This window comes from Protomyctophum parallelum (genome assembly GCF_964188405.1).
Source record: "Protomyctophum parallelum genome assembly, chromosome: 15".
In the NCBI taxonomy this organism is placed as follows: domain Eukaryota; kingdom Metazoa; phylum Chordata; class Actinopteri; order Myctophiformes; family Myctophidae; genus Protomyctophum; species Protomyctophum parallelum.
In genome coordinates, this window is record NC_139710.1 from 11,940,407 (window position 1) to 11,960,651 (window position 20,245).

The following is a 20,245-nucleotide window of genomic DNA, read 5'->3' on the forward strand; positions in this document are numbered from 1 at the left end:
TGTTCGTGTAAAACTTTCTCTCAGCACAGGTTGTTTGGGGATAATAATGAAACTTTGTGAGTTAGTTCGCATTTCCTTGCTGTCGAGCAGAAACCTCTTATCTCCATTTTTTTGTGTTTTTGTGTACATTAATGCCCTTACTCTATCATACTTGTACAGCGTCACACAAAATCAGCAAAAATAGCAGATCTACAAGCTTTAAAAGTGATGCAAAGTGACACGTTTTGAGCTTGTATAGATCAGCTGATCATCCCCTGTATCCAGTGGCGTGCTCAGACATTTAGAGGGGCAGGTGCTCAAGTGAAAAAAAGGGCACCTTTTTGCAGCGCATTTTGGGGCGGGAACCCATTTTGGTGCTTTAGCTATTGAAAAATAGCAGATCTACAAGCTCATAGCGCGCCACCGAGTGGCGCGCTACGAGCTTGTAGGACTGCTATTTTTTTTAAATGAAGAAACACTGACATAGTAACATAACTTTAGAATTGTGGGGGCCTAAATAATATAGTAGAAACGTTTTTTTTTATGAGCAAAATTTCCAAAAGGGCAGGGGGTGCTCTAGCACCCCCTAGTGTCTATCTGTGCACGCCACTGCCTGTATCACTTCTTTAACCTCATGCCATCTGGACAAAGATATGGAAAAAGGTCCGTTTTAGTAGGAGTTTTGTCCCCTCAGCCATCACGGCATTGAACAAACTGCCCCACCGATAGGATGGTTCTGTATACTGTGGGGACCTCATGTTTTTGTATTGTCTTGGTGTTATGGGCTCTGTGTTGTTTGTGATGCGGGTGTTGAACAGACTATATCAGACGAAGATCCTTCTGGACAATAAAGATTATTATTATTTATTATCAAAATAAATAATAAACCAAACAACAAACACAACAAAAGAACAACCTTTAAACATTACAAACATTACAGACCTCATTAGACAATGCTAGTCACTGTGATCAGTATCAGAGTAATGGCTGGATAAAGTTGGGAGCACTTGATATGATCATGCTTATTCAGCTGTCCTGGAAGCCTGTATATGCCTCTGTACTTTTATGCCAATTTCATCTTTAATTTCAGGGAGCTATGGTGCATTAGAGAGAGAGAGAGAGAGAGAGAGAGACCTCTGTTCTGCATAAAGACAGATACAGTAGATACGTTTAGCTATATGTTCACTTCAGAAGGAAGGGGGAGAGAGAGAGAGAGAGAGAGAGAGAGAGAGAGAGAGAGAGAGAGAGAGAGAGAGAGAGAGAGAGAGAGAGAGAGAGAGAGAGAGAGAGAGAGAGAGAGAGAGAGAGAGAGAGAGAGAGAGAGAGAGAGAGAGAGAGAGACACACACAGAGGTTCTGCATAAAGACAGATACAGTAGATAAGTTTAGCTATACTGTATGTTCACTTCAGAGGGGAGGGGGGAGAGAACGTGTAGTAGTACTGTTGGAAGTGAGAGAAAATATGAAGGAGAGAGAGAGAGAGAGAGAGAGAGAGAGAGAGAGAGAGAGAGGAAAAGAGCAAGAGTGGGCAACAGAGAGGGCATGGAGTATGAAGGAAAATCTGAGATTTATTGAATCCCATTGCTATTTGTGTTCTCAAACAACAATCCTTACAGTTACCCTGCATGACATTATTGTCTCCACCAGGCCGAAGGCCTAGGGGGAGAGTATGTTTTGCACTCCGTCCGTCCGTCCGTGTGTCCGTGTGTCCGTCCGTCCGTCCGTCCGTCCGTGAGGAGCTAATCTCGGCCACCGTTAACCCGGTCGATGCCAAATTTTGCACACACACTCCCTGGATGCCAACCATGAACCTCTGCCCCAAACATTCCACAACGGCCTGTTATAGCGCCACCAGGAGGCCGCTTTGTGCAAAACAAGTTTTTGCACAGTACACCTACAGATTTTGTCCAAACATCACGCAAATTGGTACACAGTCTCTCTACAGCTCTGCCCCAAACATTCCACAACGGCCTGTTATAGCGCCACCAGGAGGCCGCTTTGTGCAAAACAAGTTTTTGCACAGTACACCTACAGATTTTGTCCAAACATCACGCAAATTGGTACACAGTCTCTCTACAGCCATTCAACGAAACCAGTCTGAATGAACAAAGAAAAACATCTCTTCAATCCACCAGATCTTTCTTGTATGTTAAAACGATGAATTAAAAATATGCCAATTTGTTACCCAAACAAAAAAATTGGTCCTGGCATTCCAAGGGTTAAGTAAAATTTGGAAAGTCTGGAAAGTCTGGGTCTGTGTTGCATCCTGACCTTGTATGTGAGTGTCCCCCCCTGCTGTTATGCTTACACTTCCCACACACCTTCAGACATTGACGTCCCCCTGATCCTGTAGAGAATGTATTAGGGAATTTATAGGATTAGGGTTACTCTCAGGGTTACTCTCTCCCCTCCTTCATGTGACATATTATTGACACATTAAAACATATTATTGACATATTAAAACATATTATTGACATTTAAGTTTTTTCAGAACTCCCTCCTGGACACCTCCTGTGGGACAAATTGTTAGTTACTTTTGATTATACATTTTGGCAATTATTCCATCTGTTGGGGGGGCTTGGTTATTTGATTCAACCCAGACATTGCAAACCAATTATTCAAAGACATGAGCTTCTCGCATGCTCTCAGACCCTCCTTGACACATACCAGGCCAGAATGTCCCTCCTAGAACTCACTCAAGTTTAACCACCTCTCTTGGGGAGATAATATTGAAAGAACGCTTATTTTCAGTATTTGATTTTGTTCACTATTTTATTGTGTTACATACTCTATATAAATTTTGTAGTTGGTCTTCCCCTTACATTATACCCTTTTATTCCCCGTGTTTTTGTAATTGTACCAATTTATATTGACCCCGTGTTTTTTCGCTCTGTGTTTTCATTTTAATTTCCACTTGATTTTATATTGAACCTTCAACCTAATTTTCCCCGCTTGGTCTGCAGCAGACCCTTTAATATATTTGTTGTAGTCAACCCCAACTGTTTCTATTTGTATTCAATTATTCTCCGTTCTTTGGGAAAGGTCACTTAACATGAATCATATTTGTAATTTGGATTCCCAGAGGGAACTTTTTCCCCCGAAAATAGCCGCTCTACATGCTGCTGCGTTGACATGGCATTATAATGGCCCGACGTGCATTCATACCATACACAAACACTCCAACAGTTGCTACTAGTATGGAAGTCTATGGTGCTGCTCTCTCTCCCTCCTGCGGCTTTGTGCACAAATGTATGGTTCACAGGTGTCGTATATTAGAAGTAGCCTACACCTAATCTAATTAACCCATAGAGAAATGAGCTCTCTAAAACAAACTTCCGACTGTACTGTAGTGAAAACCCGTGTCAAAGCATCGGATCAGTACTAGGGCTGACCCCGATTAGTCGAATATTCGACTAATCGATCGGAACGGGTCTCAGTCGACTGACCACCTCTTAGTCGACTGAGCAATAACCTACATGTTTTCACTTAAACTCTGCTATCTCAGTGCCACGATATCCAAATAAGTCGCTCTTCCGGACTTCACTTGAGTCTTTCGGACCTCCCTCCAGCTCTCCTTTGAGGGCGCAGTCCCGGGCTAGACCCCTTTCCTCTTGAAGTCTACCACCCAGGCTACCCTGGAGAGAAGACTTCAAGTCTTTGCTTCCTGGCGGCTCCTTTTCAGAGCCCACCGATCACAAAGAGCACTGCTCGCCTACTAACGCATTCGCTTTTGGCTTACAGCGGCCTGACTGTACATTGAGCGGAGCGCGACGGCCAACAGTTCCATCTGAATGGACTTACTGTCATTGCGACTCCACCGACCGGTGACGCAGTCGATAGCGAGCTCCTGACCCCGTAGTGATGGTTGGTCACCCAGGAGGAACCCGACGGTCTGATCCGGGCCCCACTTGGCTATGGGATACCCAAACTTTGACCGTTTTCACCAGCCTTGCCTGTTCACAGAGTCCGTCACTTCCTAACGGCATCTCTGCTAGGTGTGGACTGTCATCCACGTACCACGCGTTTACCCCCAACATCATATACATGTGACAAAGGCATTTTCCTTTGACCTCTTGTCAATGACCTCTTGTCATACACACGTTTGTCCGATGTATACAATGCGGCAAAGGCGCCGACTACTACATGACGCCCAAGGTCAGGTCCTCAATAGCTCCAGCCTTCACAAGCTTCGCCAGAAACTGCTTTTCTTTCACTATGTTATGATTGCCGTGTTCTGTCACCGCTGACATTTTGAGGTCTTCGTAGTAGTGCAAAGCGGCGTCGGGGTCACTGATGTTGTAGCCAAAACCAGCCACAGCCACTCGGTCACAGTGGTGGAGGGCCATCGTTATGGCAATCGCCCCCGTGGTGGGAATATTGGCCTTCTGACCCCAAACGGGCAGACAATCGTGGTACGGCAAGCCAATGAGCTGGAAAGAGGCCTCCTTGATAAAGTAGGGGTTCAGCATCCACATGTCGGCTGGCTTTCTTGGTACGCGCTGTGCCACTGGCAATTGCGCGTCGGGCATCGTCTTCAAGACCATATGACGAAACCACTCAAGGTCCTCAGGTCTAAATGCAGAGAGGACAAACAGCGACTGGTCCTCTATCTGCTCCGTCTCCGTCTCCTTGGGGCAGCTTGCGCCGTATAGGATGCGCATGGTGGTCTTGGAGCCCACGTCCGTCTCGTAGCCTTTCACCGGCGCTGCGTTCAACCTCACGACGACGTCAAACGTATCGATCACATGGCCCAGAGACTTGTCGGTCAGAATACCTCCGTTACCGACGACGACGCAACTCTTGCTTTCCAAACGATCCAGGTCCTCCCCTAAACCGTAGCTTCCCGTAGCCGAAAGAATGTCCTCTAGGATCTTCTCTTGTGAATTAACTCCAAATGGAAGGCCACACTCTCTGATGTCGGGGAATTGCTTAAAGTTCGAATCGAGGAACATGGGAACGGGCACAGATCCAAAACCTGGGTACAGGGTGGCGACCTTGGAAGATGCAAAGCCAAGCTTCCAATCACCCGTCCTGCCTTCACCGTGACCTGTCCTCCACTCCAGGCCGCTCATGGCCCAGACACCGAGGGCCGCCAGAATGAAACCAAAGATTCCCAGGGAGACGATTCGCACGGCCTTCCTACGACGCATGATCTTAGAAGACTGGGGCCGTTGGGGAGAGAGAGAGAGAGAGAGAGAGAGAGAGAGAGAGAGCGCCCCCTCTGGTGATGGTTTCACGGCGAGGTGCACAGTATTCTAGGTGCACTTAAATAGTTATATTTAATTGGAGTTCTGATATTAGACAGCTCAAATCTCTATTGCTGATTACTTCGTGTAGAACTCACCACTGTTAAGAGCTTAAACCAGGAAGCTTTGACTTCTGTCACTAAACCTGTAGCAAACCCCAGTTATATATCCTCCGACTATAGGCTTGTCATGATGACTACGCCAGTCAGATCTATCCATGGGTTCTACCATAATCTATCCGATATCAGCACTAGGTCAATCTGGACCAAATATAGGCAGACAGACAGACAGACAGACAGACAGACAGACAGACAGACAGACAGACAGACAGACAGACAGACAGACAGACAGACAGACAGACAGACAGACAGACAGACAGACAGACAGACAGACATACTGTTGCTTGGCTGTTTATTTCCCTTAATAAGCAATTCTTTATCCCATGTTATGGAAACTAATGATCCAATTGTTGTCTCCACCAGGCCGAAGGCATGGGGGGAGAGTATGTTTTGCACTCCGTCCGTCCGTCCGTGTGTGTGTCCGTCCGTGTGTCCGTGAGCAGCTAATCTCAGCCACCGTTAACCCGGTCAATGCCAAATTTTGCACACACACTCCCTGGATGCCAACGATGAACCTCTGCCCCAAACTTTCCAGAACGGCCTGTTATAGCGCCACCAGGAGGCCGCTTTGTGCAAAACAAGTTTTTGCACAGTACACCTACAGATTTTGTCCAAACATCACGCAAATTGGTACACAGTCTCTCTAGAGCCATTCAACGAAACCAGTCTTTCAGATTTCCAGAACGGCCTGTTATAGCGCCACCAGGAGGCCGCTCCAGGAGGCCGCTTTGTGCAAAACAAGTTTTTGCACAGTACACCTACAGATTTTGTCCAAACATCACGCAAATTGGTACACAGTCTCTCTAGAGCCATTCAACGAAACCAGTCTTTCAGATTTCCAGAACGGCCTGTTATAGCGCCACCAGGAGGCCGCTTTGTGCAAAACAAGTTTTTGCACAGTACACCTACAGATTTTGTCCAAACATCACGCAAATTGGTACACAGTCTCTCTAGAGCCATTCAACGAAACCAGTCTTTCAGATTTCCAGAACGGCCTGTTATAGCGCCACCAGGAGGCCGCTTTGTGCAAAACAAGTTTTTGCACAGTACACCTACAGATTTTGTCCAAACATCACGCAAATTGGTACACAGTCTCTATAGAGCCATTCAACGAAACCAGTCTTTCAGATTTCTCAGACTCCATCCTGATTGGTTAAGATTGGCTTCCAAAGTTCACAGGAGTGCTCAGTTTCAAACAAAATGCTGCAAATCATGAACACATCGCGTGATTTCCGTGAAATTGTGCACCCACATTCCCACTAGGCCGAGGACTCAATGCCACATGAACAATTTCAACTCAGCCTCAAGGTGGCGCTATAACTGGCTGAAAAGTGTTTTTACCTCTAACTGCACGGATCTGTGGATAACCTGGTGGAGACCTGTGCCCAGAAGGGCACTTTTTCTAGTTTCCTCTCCTTTCTGATCCGAATACCAGAACGCTCGCCTCAGTCGCCTCGGGCGTACAGCCAGCGGAACGGTATAGAACGGTCTCAATGTGGTATTCCTAAAAGTAACCTATGCCAAACTATGCCAAAGCGGTTAAACCTAACCTTAACCTCAGTCAAATGGTGCCAAAACCTAACCCTATGCTATAAGCTGAGCCCCAGTAAAACTATGCCTAACCCAATACTTACTTTTAACCATATATAACGCCCTTTCCACATGAAAGTCCAATATCTTAACCACTAGACCAAAGGGATATCCCAGTATGGACTGGGGGAGATATTAGACTTTTGAGGCCATCGGGCCACGGGGCTCTGAGCCACTCTGCTACACTCATCCTCAGTAAAACAAAATAACCGCCGGTGGTCGGTTGGCTGAAAGAAATGAGCGTGAGTGTGTGATCTCCTCTCCTGTTTAGTTCTCTTTCTCCCTATCTTTATTACAGATAGGTGCTCTTTTATGTTATACTCTCTTCTGTCTTGCAGCTGCATGTGCTTAACACCTCATTTAGAGTAGACTGCTGTTCAGGCTTGGCTGCTAAACTGTCTCTCATGGGGACGAGAAGGTGACATACCTGTTGCTGTGATGCCAACACAACATCAGCAGCCAAGACCAACAAGTTGTGGATTTTCATATCAAATGGCAGTGGACCTACACACACCCCTCCTTATGATCAACGGGGCACCAGTGGAGAGGGTAATCACTTTTACATTCAGTACCATGGCATGTACATCACTGAGGACTTGTCATAATGGACGATGCAGACAGACACTGTGAGTACAACTACCAGACAGATAAGGAAATTCATAGACTCACAGAAGATCCTGAAAATCCTTCTCCTCATAAAGCAATCTGATGGGGCTGTCGCCGTTTGGTATGGAAATAGTTCCTAGATCCAGCCAGATCCGAGCCAGAGGGTAGTGCGGTCAGTCGAGTGCACCGCGGACTGGTTGTGCTACTGTGATTTTCTTCATTTCACCTTTACACAAATTTGTACTTTTTGGATTGGTTATAGCTCAGAATTATCATAGTTCACCACACAATGACGCTATTTGTATGTACAGTAGGCTACAGTACAGTATGGGCATGCTACTGCTGCATGAATATATATTCTTTACATTTTCAGTTGCTAATTTATTCATCCATTCTGTGTAATTTATATTCTTTATATTTTCAGTAACCCAAGGAAGGTGTAGTTCCAAACTATCGCTTTTATTGCGACCGAAGGTCGCTGATTTGTCAGTGTGTGTTTTTGTCACGCCTCCATATATGGTCACGTCTCGTGACATCACACCTCCATATATGGTCACAACTCATGACATAATGCCTCCATATATGGTCACAACTCATGACATAATGCCTCCATATATGGTCACGCCTTGTGACATCAAACCTCCATTTATGGTCACGCCTAGTGACACGTCACGCCACAATATATGGCCATCTCCAAAAGATCACTACATTGATCTTATCTAACCCTGGATAGCCATACATAGAGAAGACTGGATCATCACCTAGATATGGAGCCAGCCAGCAACTCTATATCTGACCTCAAACCCTTAAAGGGACACTTCACTCTTTTTGCAAAAGAATATATATCAATGACCTTTATAAGATTTAGAACACTTTCCTGGCGTTATTTTTTGTGTAATCTCTGGTTTTAGATATTTTAGATTATCCGAGTGGCTCTGACGCTAGAGACACTCTTTCGTATTCCTTCCGGACTCCATTTGTCTCCTCACACTGCAGCTAGACCAGCCCCCCTTTATACTCTATGCCAACCCCAAGACACAGCCGTCCCAAGACCTGTTCCACCTACCTACAACCTTCGTTGACTACACCCCCACATGCGCATTTGTTATTGTGTTTATATCATGTCGCCGAACAGAGCAGCACCAGAGAGAGTATACAGAAAATGTATGGCATCAAATGGTTTGTTGCCTAGGATTTAGACTCGTAGATATCGATTATGTCAGAATCGACAAATACATCTACGACAGACTTCAGGCTTGTTTGTTCTAAAGACTTGATGCTATCTTGTAATTGTAGCTTCCGAATTGATATTCAACCCAGTCCATAAGTGTTCGTTGTACATGTCAATATTAGGCTACTTTAGGTAGCGGTGTGTATATTACTGTAATTCTACTAAACTGCTGTCTTTTTCGAGCTGTCATATTAGTGGAATACCCCGGTCTATGTGACATTAGCTATAGTTTACCGAACTATAATCACGTCTGTTTTATACTTTTATTGTCAATTATATCTTTCAGTCAAAATCGCTTTCTCGAGTGGGTTCTGATAACTTCTGACTGCAAGGAGATTTGGTGCTGGAAACCGTCGGCTTACTCAAGGTCCAACTGTCCCTCTCAGAAACTGGACATATAGTGGATTCAAGGAAGCCTTTGCAGCTATAACATCCCAGCTGCATATTTTGTTCTGTAAATAAAACTGAGTGTCCCATTAAGGCCAAACCACACCAAAGGGTCACCATGCAACTCCTTGGGTCCAAACGGTTGCAAGGAGTTTTGGCCATTGAATTCCATGCGTTGAATAGGGTCAACGTGGGTCAATGTGGGTCAACGTGCAACAAAACATATCACACCGCAGGGACAACGCTAAAACCGCCTTGACCCTTTGGTGTGGTTAGGGCTTAACATATGGTCAACTCTACATATGGAGTTGACCTGTTTTGACATTCCATATGTTGATCCTTCCCCACCTTTTCTTCCTGTTCTGACGTTCCATATGTTGATCCTCATCAAACCCTGTACACTCAAGACACGCTCCATATATGGCCAGTACATAATTCATTCCATATGTTGATCTGAGCCCGCATGCCAAAGCGTCAGCGCTCGTCCAGCAGCCTGCCATCTGCCGTCACTCAGGTGGATGCGTGCACGCGACATCAGCGTGTCTTACTGGTATCCTATTCCGTGTGCGTGCGTGCGTGCGTGCGTGCGTGCGTGCGTGCGTGCGTGCGTGCGTGCGTGCGTGCGTGCGTGCGCATGCATGCTTGTCTCTCTGCACAATGTGTGCGCCTCTGTGTCGTCGGTATGTATACGTGACAGTTTTACAGCCTGGTAAAGGGTGGCAGTGTACAACCCGTAAATTGGGCCATTTATGTAGCCATGGGATCTCCTTTTATCAGTAGGTGTTGTGGGATATGTTAAACTTGGACATTAAAGTGCACATAGCGCAGAGAGCTCTCTTTATTTGAAGGTGAAGCCCTATAAAGCAGTAGTGCTATTTATTCCTGGTCAAAGTCAGGCAATAAGCCCTTCAAAATCACACTTCCATCAGTGGTTTTTAATGACTGACCTGTTGGCCTGCTGGGGTGTTGTGGAGTGGGGCTTAAGTGTGCGTGGGGAGACGGCTGCGCATGGGGAGACGGCTCCAACGATGCAGTAAAAAAAAAAGAAATGTAACCAAAACCCCTTGACATTAATTGGACTACATTTCAACAGAATCTGCTTAAGTACTCACACACCACTATGCTTTTGGAGTCCCTCGCCAACACTCTGTATTTGGTATCTCTTGACCCATTAGGGCCATTACGTTTTTTACTGTGTAGAAATCTTTGAATGTGTATACACGGTCACATTAAAATGAACAATGAGGATTCTACTGTGTTCAAGCTACATTAATAATGACCATGTGCATGGTTTGTGCTTTTTTAAATGTTAATTTGTTTTGGAAAATGACTTGCATAGCCAGTTTAACATCTTAAACCCTATATAAATTACTTGGATGACCGGAGCCCTCCAGCGCTCTCTACTTGACAATGTTGTCCCCTTCTTTTTTCCCCCTCTCCACCAAATCATTTAGCTGATCTACAAGCCCACGATGCATCGCATTGTGAAGCGTTGTGTGCTTATAGATTGGGACAAGCCCAGAAAAGTGGTGTTTATCACCAACTCGTTAACAAACAAAAAAATGTTTTTCTGCTACACAAGCTGTGATTTGCTTATTTAATGACGGACATTTCACAGGGTTCAAGTGATTTGGTTCCTGTAAATGAACATTATAACTATAAGATCATAATATAATGAAGTATAACCATGAATTAAAATTTGTGATCTGTTTAGGAAACGGTCCATTAGTCCTCCAGCCTGTTATTACAGAGCCATTTCCCACAGTCAAGTGATTGCTGTCTATTCCCCATGGGCCTCAGTGTAACACTGCATTTTGGAATGATGAACTGGAGTCGTGGAAGTTGTGCCGTAGGGCTTATATGATGATTGACAGTTTCTTTACAGTGCACAGACACAGGAACGAATGCAACACACACACACACACACACACACACACACGTACACATGCATGCAGGAACTAATGCCGCACGCACAGGAACTAATGCCACACACACACACGCATGCATGCATGCATGCACGCACGCATGCACGCACGCACGCGCGAGCACACACACACACACACACACACACACACACACACACACACACACACACACACACACACACACCGCTTTAAATAACCCAAAGACCTTGCCCTGAGCTGTCTGTTGCTGTGACAGTGTCACGCATGGAGGTGCAGAAATCTTGTCCTGGTGCAGGCGCTTCCCTGGGGTGATACATACAGAGACCTATACACACAGAGTATACACACATGCTCGTATGCACACACACACACACACACACACACACACACACACACACACACACACACACACACACACACACACACACACACACGCTGTAGTCAATTCACAAAAGGGGAGCGTGAACTTGACCCTAAGGGAGTGACCCTAAGAGGACAGAGAATCAAAGGGAACTGGCTAGCTGTCCTATAGGTGACAACTATCCTCTCTGACAGCCATGTTCTGCTGCCTCTTAGTCACAACATGACAACATTCAAAGAAATTCTGCCGAATGGTGCACAAGAAAATGCCTCAGTGTTATTGTAACTCTGAGAGCGTAGAGATGTAATCACATGGTACATTTGGTTACATCTCCCCCCTCCACATGGGAGGGGGAGTTTAAATTTCCCTTATCGTTTGTGGTCAGCCCCAACATCAACAACGGAGCTTTCTGCTTCACAGTCGGCATGTCCAGGTTTTGCCCAAGGATCGTATTGAAGAAGGGAAGAGAAATGTTCTATGCCAGCCATGCACCATTGATGATTGACACACCTGGGATTCATACTAGAGCCGAAGTTGAATGCATTGAAATCAATGAGAGCCAAGTGGACAGTCATTTTGTAAAATAATTCCGACCTTTGTTCAGGAAATTGAAAGAAGACATCAATTTCGTACATTATCTCAACTTTTTCAATGTGCAAATTGTATAATATATTTTATTGAGGTATAAAGAACACAAAGTTTCTGGCTGGGCTTTCATCACAAGAATTGTTTGACAGGCTGCTGACTGTGCTTACATGGACTTACTATTATATATATATATATATATATATATATATATATATATATATATATATATATATACACTTATATTCAGATTTCAGAATGACAGCTCAATCACAATAAAAATTCCTCATGTAAATGTCGTATAATTCCTTATAAATGAACCAAAGTAAAAATTCCTCATGTAAACACATAAAGTCTGGCATCACTAGAGGGGGCTATCCCTCTAGAGGGGGCTATCCCCATCACTAGAGGGGGCTATCCCTCTCGGTCACAGTGCTTTTTTTTGTAATGGAAATCCCATAGCATCAATAGATTGCGTCTTATGAGAACTGTATTCCAAAAATAAACAAACCTCCAGGCAATTTTACACATATGGATAATGGATATTAATAATCAACTGAGGGTGGAAAAAGTACTCATTTATCCATTTAGTTTTATTTATCCAAACACCGATGTTATCAAACTTAACTCAATATCATGCATAAACGACACAGAGTCACATACAGGTCTGCCAAAAGCTTATTTTTGGGACAGAGTTCTTACATGACGGTGACATGATCTAAGATTCTATGGGATTTCCAATCCCAGAAGGTGACCCAGGGGTAGTGGGAGTGACGTCAAGACTGTAACACCTCAACAGTAAAATATCAGCATGTGCACACTTATTCTGATTGTTTCTCTCTGGTTGGTTGGTCGCTGTTTGGACCATAGACTGTAAACAATATGGACAAAGCGTTCGCCGGGTCTAACATGGACGTAAAATGAAGCCTGTTATTCCTGCACTGTAAATCGCCATCTTTCTAGATCCGTTTGGTACCAGCTGGCCATTGGCTGGCTCCGTTTTGGACCAGCTGGCCATTGGCTGCCCAGACAACGAGGCGGGACTTCCCCCCTTCTTCTCCGTTGGTTTTTATTTTGACTCGAGTGGGAGGGGAATCCCGATCATAGACTGTAACGGTAGCCACGCCCCTCAGAACATACGCGATGGTTTTTTTTCTTTATGGTCATTTATTTAATTAATGGGACCATAATTTTCCAAAAAGAATATTATGACATTAGAAATGAGACTTTAAACTAGTGACTGGAAGAAGAAAGTATTCATGACCATGTTTATTAAGGTAATACAGTCTAGGTGAAGTTGGGCCAAAATACATGGGCCTCTATGGAGCTATGGGGCTTTTTGGGTCCAGTCCAGCGCCACAACAGGCCATTATATGAACTACCGATTTCAAATGAGGCTTCACGAAATATCTGGCTGACTGCCCCCCTGGTTTGGACAATTGACCAAAAAAAAGGTTATAAATCATACCCGTGTGAAGTGAGGGGCGCTCTCATCATCATACATCATCTAATTCCGGCCAGTCACAATTTGCATCTTCACTTTTCTGTCCTCACTTTTTATCCTCAATATGTACTTTGCTCAGCCAATCAAATCATCGCTATGGCGTGCTCAGCCAATCAAATAATCGATATGATTTACACAAACACACAAAGCTGGGCGTATGAGGGGCTATAGCGCCCCTCAAAAATAGATTTTGTTAAATCTACTGTGCATAGAAAAGCGTTGCAATCCATTATTATTATTATTACTTTTACAAAGAGATTGGACATCAGAATATGGACATTTGTGGGCAAAGTAAAACACCTAATTTAATTTGCTGTTGTCCTACACTGTAGGACAACAGCAAATTAAATTATAATGCATAATGAATGCCTGAATGCCTGTAGGACCTACAGGCATTCAGGCATTCATTATGCATTATACCTTTCTCCCAAATGGAGCTGTATGAATCCTCACTAACTTAAAAGCCCCTTTCAATGACATCACCACCTCTTTCAAATGTCAAAGCTTGTCTGAAATGTGATGTGTAATTATCTCCAGCAGTCACATTCCCATTCCATATGAGTTTCAGGTGTGTAGCAGGGGAATTCGAATGGGGATGCAAGGCTGTGTCATTTATCACAAAATAAGAGAAAACTCAAATTTGCATTGGAAAGCAATCATATACTCACAAGGCTTCTTTGAATAATGGCACAATAATGCTTTTATATAACACTAACAGTAGCATTCAGATGTCCTATTTGTGTGAATTGACAGTTAAAAGTGCTGGTACAGATATGGCCTCATCCTGTATGCTTGTGTCCAAAGGTGTATAAATAGGTCAGGTGTTGCAAACCTCAGCAGTTCAGAGTGACTAGTTGTTATATCTCGACATTGCATAGAGAAATAGAGGGACCACAGGGAGAAGGTCAAAGCAATTTATATTTGACATGTAAAACAGAGAGGTTTTTCCCCACCATCTGGCGTGTGTACATGTGCGCCATACACACATGCATTGAAATAATGTGGGACACGTGCCCAAATACCAAAAGTAGGACATATATATAGGCTACATGCGTATGCACATACATTCATTCAAGTAGTCGTGCCTTTCCATGAACATGGCACCTAAACACACGCACACACACACACACACACACACACACACACACACACACACACACACACACACACACATTCCTATTGCCGATAAATCTTTTCGTATTCCCACGAACAGTAAGATGTTAATGGGAAAAGACAGCTTCCCTAAGGCATCAATCAATCTGCGTATCTACAGGTTCTAAGACAGGCTTTATGTGTGATAGGAAATTGTGTGTGTGTGTGTGTGTGTGTGTGTGTGTGTGTGTGTTGGGGGGGGGGGGGGGGGGGGGGGGGGCTGGGCTGTGCACGAGTGAGCGTGTGGGTGCTTGGGAGGCCGGTGATGAGCATGATTCATATTTTGCTGGGTGTTGGTGTCGTGCACTGAAAATACCAGATCTGCAAGCTCACAATGCATTCCACCATGTCACATTGTGAGCTTGTAGATCTTGTATTTTCAGTGCACAACACAGCACGCAACCAAGCATTAGTGTGAAGACAGCTCAAGCTTGTGAGCAGCCACATTAGCAGTTGCTAATCATATTGATTGAGCCATCAAACAGAAGAGGGAACATGCTGGAAGGGTCTCTCTGTCTGCCTCTCTCTCCCATGCCCCTCCCCCAACGCACGCACGCACGCACACACACACACACACACACACACACACACACACACACACACACACACACACACACACACACACACACACACACACACACACACACACACACACACACACACACACAGTACAGACACACACAGACACACACAGACACACACAGACACACACACACACACACACACACACACACACACACACACACACACACACACACACACACACACACACACACACACACACACACACACAGTTGAATCCTATCAAGGGATAAGTTGACCGATCTGCCCCATAGACACTTTCACTTCCAGGCATCATTTCTCCTCATGAGATGATGATAAGGCTGGGAACGAGATGATTCGGAGACATTCATGTTTATACGGACCACCATGGCCATCTATCCAAAGATGTTTCCAGGGAATGTGAAAGAGAGAGAGAGAGAGAGAGAGAGAGAGAGAGAGAGAGAGAGAGAGACACCATGGAGAAGAAGAGATGACAGCGATATGGGTCTAGCAAGTTGTTCTAGTGGATGAAATCATCAGAGTATGCCAGCGTCTATTACCCATCATCTGCCTCTGAGCCAGAATCATTCAGGAAATGACAAGAGCAATAATATAGGGGAGGGGTAGTATGAGACGAGGGAAAAGCATAGGAATACAAGTGGGGAATTGGGATAGACGATAAGGAAGAATTGCTGTGAAGCAGTAAATTTAAAATGGATCACATTCAGAAAGCTACCTGAAAGAAGCACATTTTGACATAAACCCGATAATGTACAAACATTTTACACTCAAGGTGGCTGCTTCTATTTGGAGCAGCCAGTTCAACCTGATAGATCTCACAAACCTGTGTCTTTTTCACTTTGATATGAGTCCCTCAAGGTGTAAAAAGAAGGTCAAACGATAATTCTTTTGAGGGGCGCTCCTATGGCCAGCTTTCGGGGTTTGTGTAAACACAAACATTGGCTTGTGATTGGCTGATCAGCCCATAAGTAGAGATAAATGTGAGGGCAGAAAAGTGAAGTCGGAAAAGTGAGGACGAAATTGTGGAGAATTTACGTCATATGTAGACGACAAAAATCAAACCTGTGTGATTTTTCTCTTCCAATTGAGTCATTATGCCTATTAACCCTCATACAGTATATCCTGTACTGGCTCCCCTGCCAGTGAGGTCGGGTGCCCCCACCAGGAAGATGTAGTGCCTCCTTCGACATATACTGCTCCCGTTCAACACCCACTAGTGACAGGCACTGCGATAGCCCAACAAGTTAAGCCAACATTACACTCACTTTCTCCATCTTGTTCCTCCCATGTGCAAACAGCACCTACTTTCCCTTCATCCACTTTCATTCTACCTTTGTCCGGTCCACCTGTCTACCTTCCGGACATCCACGCCTCTGATGCATCCTTCCACACCTCCCTCCCTCCCTTGTTCTATTTATTCCTCCCACCATTCATCCTTCTGTTCATCCCTCCTTCCATGCATCTTCTCATCATGCATCCCTCCCCCTGTGGAAATTATTTGACTCCTCTCTTCCTGTCTTAATCTGCTGTTCTCACCTTCCATCCTTCTCTCTCTCTCACTCTTTCCCTCCCTCACAGCTCACAGCTCCCAGTCGTCTCTTCCCGTTCTTGCTTCCTCCCTCCTACCTTGCCATCCCACTCTCGCTCCCCATGTATGCGTTCACTCTTCCCTTGCTCCCACCAGGATCCATCCTCTTATCCTCCCATAACTGCGCTCCCTACCAACCATCTCTTTCCTTTCCTCTCCACCCATCAGCCCATCCCTGCCTCCCTCCCTCTGTGCAACAGATCTCTCTCTGCGTGTCTTGGTCCACCTGAGAGCGCAGTGCCATCTGCTCAATACGTCTCCACCTCTCCACACTTATATCACTTCTTCTTCATGTTTACTTCCCCACCAACGCTTGTTATGTATCACAATATGGCAAAACTCTGCATGCTGAATACTGTCTTAATTTAAAAATTCATTATTAGGACGGTGATAAGACCCACACGGTCACACAGATATATAAAAAATGTGTATACTCTATACTGTACAATTTTATTTACGATGTGGCCCATAGGGGCGAGTCATCTAGTAGAGTGTTTGTGGGCCGATCATGTATATATATACAAATATATATACACAGGGAGAACATGCAAACTCCACACAGAAAGGCCCTTTCGCCAACCCCGCCTCGGGTATGGGCACTGATGATGCAGAGGAGCGAACATGCCCCCAGCGCCCACAACGTCCCCAGCGGGAATCGAACCCAGGGCCACAGTTTTGATTTGTGTGTGTGGTGTGGGTGACTGGTGTGTGTGTGTGTGTGTGTGTGTGTGTGTGTGTGTGTGTGTGTGTGTGTGTGTGTGTGTGTGTGTGTGTGTGTGTGTGTGTGTGTGTGTGTGTGTGTGTGTGTGTGTGTGTGTGTGTGTGTGTGTGTGTGTGTTCACACAGACATTTTCAATGTAACACCTGAATGAAGCACATGATGAGTAATCACTGGTTCCAGAGGAGGACAACTCAAGATAGTTTATTTCCTCTGAAAGTGGCAACAACAAAGAACATTTTTGTAGAGTTTAACCTTGTTTGGCTGATTTGACAAGAGCATTATTTTAGTGAGTCAGATACACAGCATGCAAGTATTCATGAGTCACTTGCTGACAATGGTGAACCTTATATGGCTAATGGGGTATAAAGAAAAGCAAGATTCCAATAAAAACGTAACGTAATTGCTTTGTTTCGTGCATGTCATACTGTACTACTGTCATGAAAAGTAACCAAGAGCGCTTGACAGCAGACATTTGCGGCAAATGTGCCTGTGTCAGTTCAGTCAGGAAAATATAGACAAATTGGAAAGTAATTGAATGAACCTGGCAGTGCGTCTAAAACAATTCTTTCTTTCTTTCTTTCTTACTCTAGACATGTGCGATGGCTGTGTTCTGATGTCATACACTCTCCCCTGTTGAGGCAGAGCTGCTCTGTGTTTCCTGTGAAAGCGATTACGGTCTGCATAAGAACATTCAGTTCAGGTAAACCTGCTGGGTTCAGGCTGATGAACCACTGAGAGAGAGAGAGAGCTAGAGAGAGAGCTAGAGAGAGTGTGAAAGTGTGCGTGCGCACGTGTGTGCATGCATGCATGCATGCGTGTGTGCGTGTGTGCGTTTGTGTGTGTGTGTGTGTGTGTGTGTGTGTGTGTGTGTGTGTGTGTGTGTGTGTGTGTGTGTGTGTGTGTTTGCATATGGGCGGGTACACGTCGGTGCACTGAGAGATAGTTTGGCACCCAGATGGTCACTGTAAGTCAGAAACACCAACACACCAACCATAATGTGCAAGGTTAACAGAAGGACTACTCTATATGTAAACATTTACGGTTAAATGTGAGAGGACCTCAATGGAAATAAGTCCCTGGACATTCTTGTGAAAATCCTCAAAATGCTGTAACTATGTGGTTTTTAATGCTTTTCAGATAAATCTAGTTAAATCAAAAGGTCACTGAATAATGTCAAAATTTTGCCCTGCTTTTCAGCATCTTCTGAGTGGATTTAGTTAGTCCTGTAAATAGAGGACCTGAAGTCAGTCTGCTTGTCTTTTCACTCTGTCTCTGATTCTCTCTCTGTCTGTCCTCGCTTCACCTCATTTACAAGTATCCATTTGTTACTTTACAACAGCCTTTTATTGGATTGGCTTGTTTGCCATGATGGTAATGGACAAACAATTCATGCGATAAAGTGGATAAACAAAGCCAGGTAAAACAATTATAATTTATTAAAAATTAAAAATTAAATAGTCTCTGTAGATATATTGCATTTGTCACGGATTGTTCACCCAGCTGCCTGGTTAGTACTTTTGCAAGATCATCAAAGCTATTCGGGCTAACACCACCTGCATAGTACAGCATTAACGAGCAGTACAAATACTAGGTATGGTATCATGGTCTGGCCGGGTGAGGTCAGTAGTAGTAAGGGGCACCCTATATCCCTCCCACCCTTTTTATTTAGGGGGGATCCTAACCACCCATCTGAGGGCACTCCCTAGAGACGAGGGGGCGGGGCCTAACCCTTTTTTTTTTCTGATGACGTCATTATATTGATTGTGCTGATTGGAGCTTCCGGTATTTGAGGATCGTATTGATCCTGATAATGGCATTTTCATCTTTGGCAGTTGGGGGATCAATATGATTCTAGTTCTGCTTTTGTGTGAGGCAGTTAATGCCCATCTGTTCAAACTGAACTGTGCATGCACTGATTTGTGTAGGCGAACTGTCCTATTGATTCTATCTGTGTGTGGGTCTGGGATCAATAGTTCGTATATGGGTCGTGACAGGGACATGCTTTTGCTAGGGTGTGTGTGTGGGTGCGTGCGTGTGTGTGTGTGTGTGTGTGTGTGTGTGTGTATTGCTCTTACCCCCATTTTTGGGAAAATGTATTGAATGAGTTATAAGCAGACAAATTATAGCGATGGTTTTTAACAGCTTAGATTATTTCCAGTTTGGTTATAAAAGTCAGAGAGGAACTGATTATGCAACTATCAGCCTGCTTATCCCCATCTTACTAGGCCAGCTTTTTATTGATTTTACGTTTCCTTTCAATCGCAAGCAGTGGTCTCAGTTGTCTTACTGAGGAAGGGGGGACAGTGGGGAGGAATCATACAGAGCATATCTATTATCTCTTCAGAACTGGTGCGGGGAAGAAAAAAAAAACTCGTTAGGGATCAATGTGACAAAAACAAAAGAAGCTTGTCATTCATGAAGAGGAACCTGTGCAGGCCATTACAATTGGTGGACAAATAGTGGAGGTAGTAGACAGTTTTAAATACTTAGGCAGATATATTGACAGCAAACTCATTTTCAGTGAAAATACTGAACAGATTTTTAAAACTTGTAACCAACGTCTCCACCTACTACGCAAGCTCAACTCCTTTAGAGTGAGCAAGCATATCGTGGAAACAGTCTATAAAAACATGATAGAGGGAGTCTTGTGTTTTAACATGGCAATGTGGTTTGGCAATCTAAAGGTCAAAGGAAGAAGCAAGCTGCAGC

At 44.5% G+C, this 20,245-nt stretch overlaps 2 protein-coding genes across 2 annotated transcripts in view; both read right to left on the minus strand.

Annotated features, from left to right (window-relative positions):
- LOC310872171 (guanine nucleotide-binding protein G(q) subunit alpha) overlaps nt 1–9,412 on the minus strand; it is a 148,306-nt gene extending 138,894 nt beyond the window's left edge. The window contains exon 1 of the mRNA XM_083783891.1: nt 9,398–9,412. The gene's annotated coding sequence lies outside the window, so the exon portion shown is untranslated. The remainder of the gene's footprint in view (nt 1–9,397) is intronic.
- On the minus strand, nt 4,118–5,128 carry LOC310871687 (CMP-N-acetylneuraminate-beta-1,4-galactoside alpha-2,3-sialyltransferase-like; the record flags this gene model as incomplete). Its single annotated transcript, XM_083783327.1, has 1 exon — nt 4,118–5,128. The coding sequence occupies one exon, from the start codon at nt 5,126–5,128 to the stop codon at nt 4,118–4,120; it is 1,011 nt and encodes a 336-aa protein (XP_083639453.1).
- Nucleotides 9,413–20,245: the final 10,833 nt, after the last annotated feature.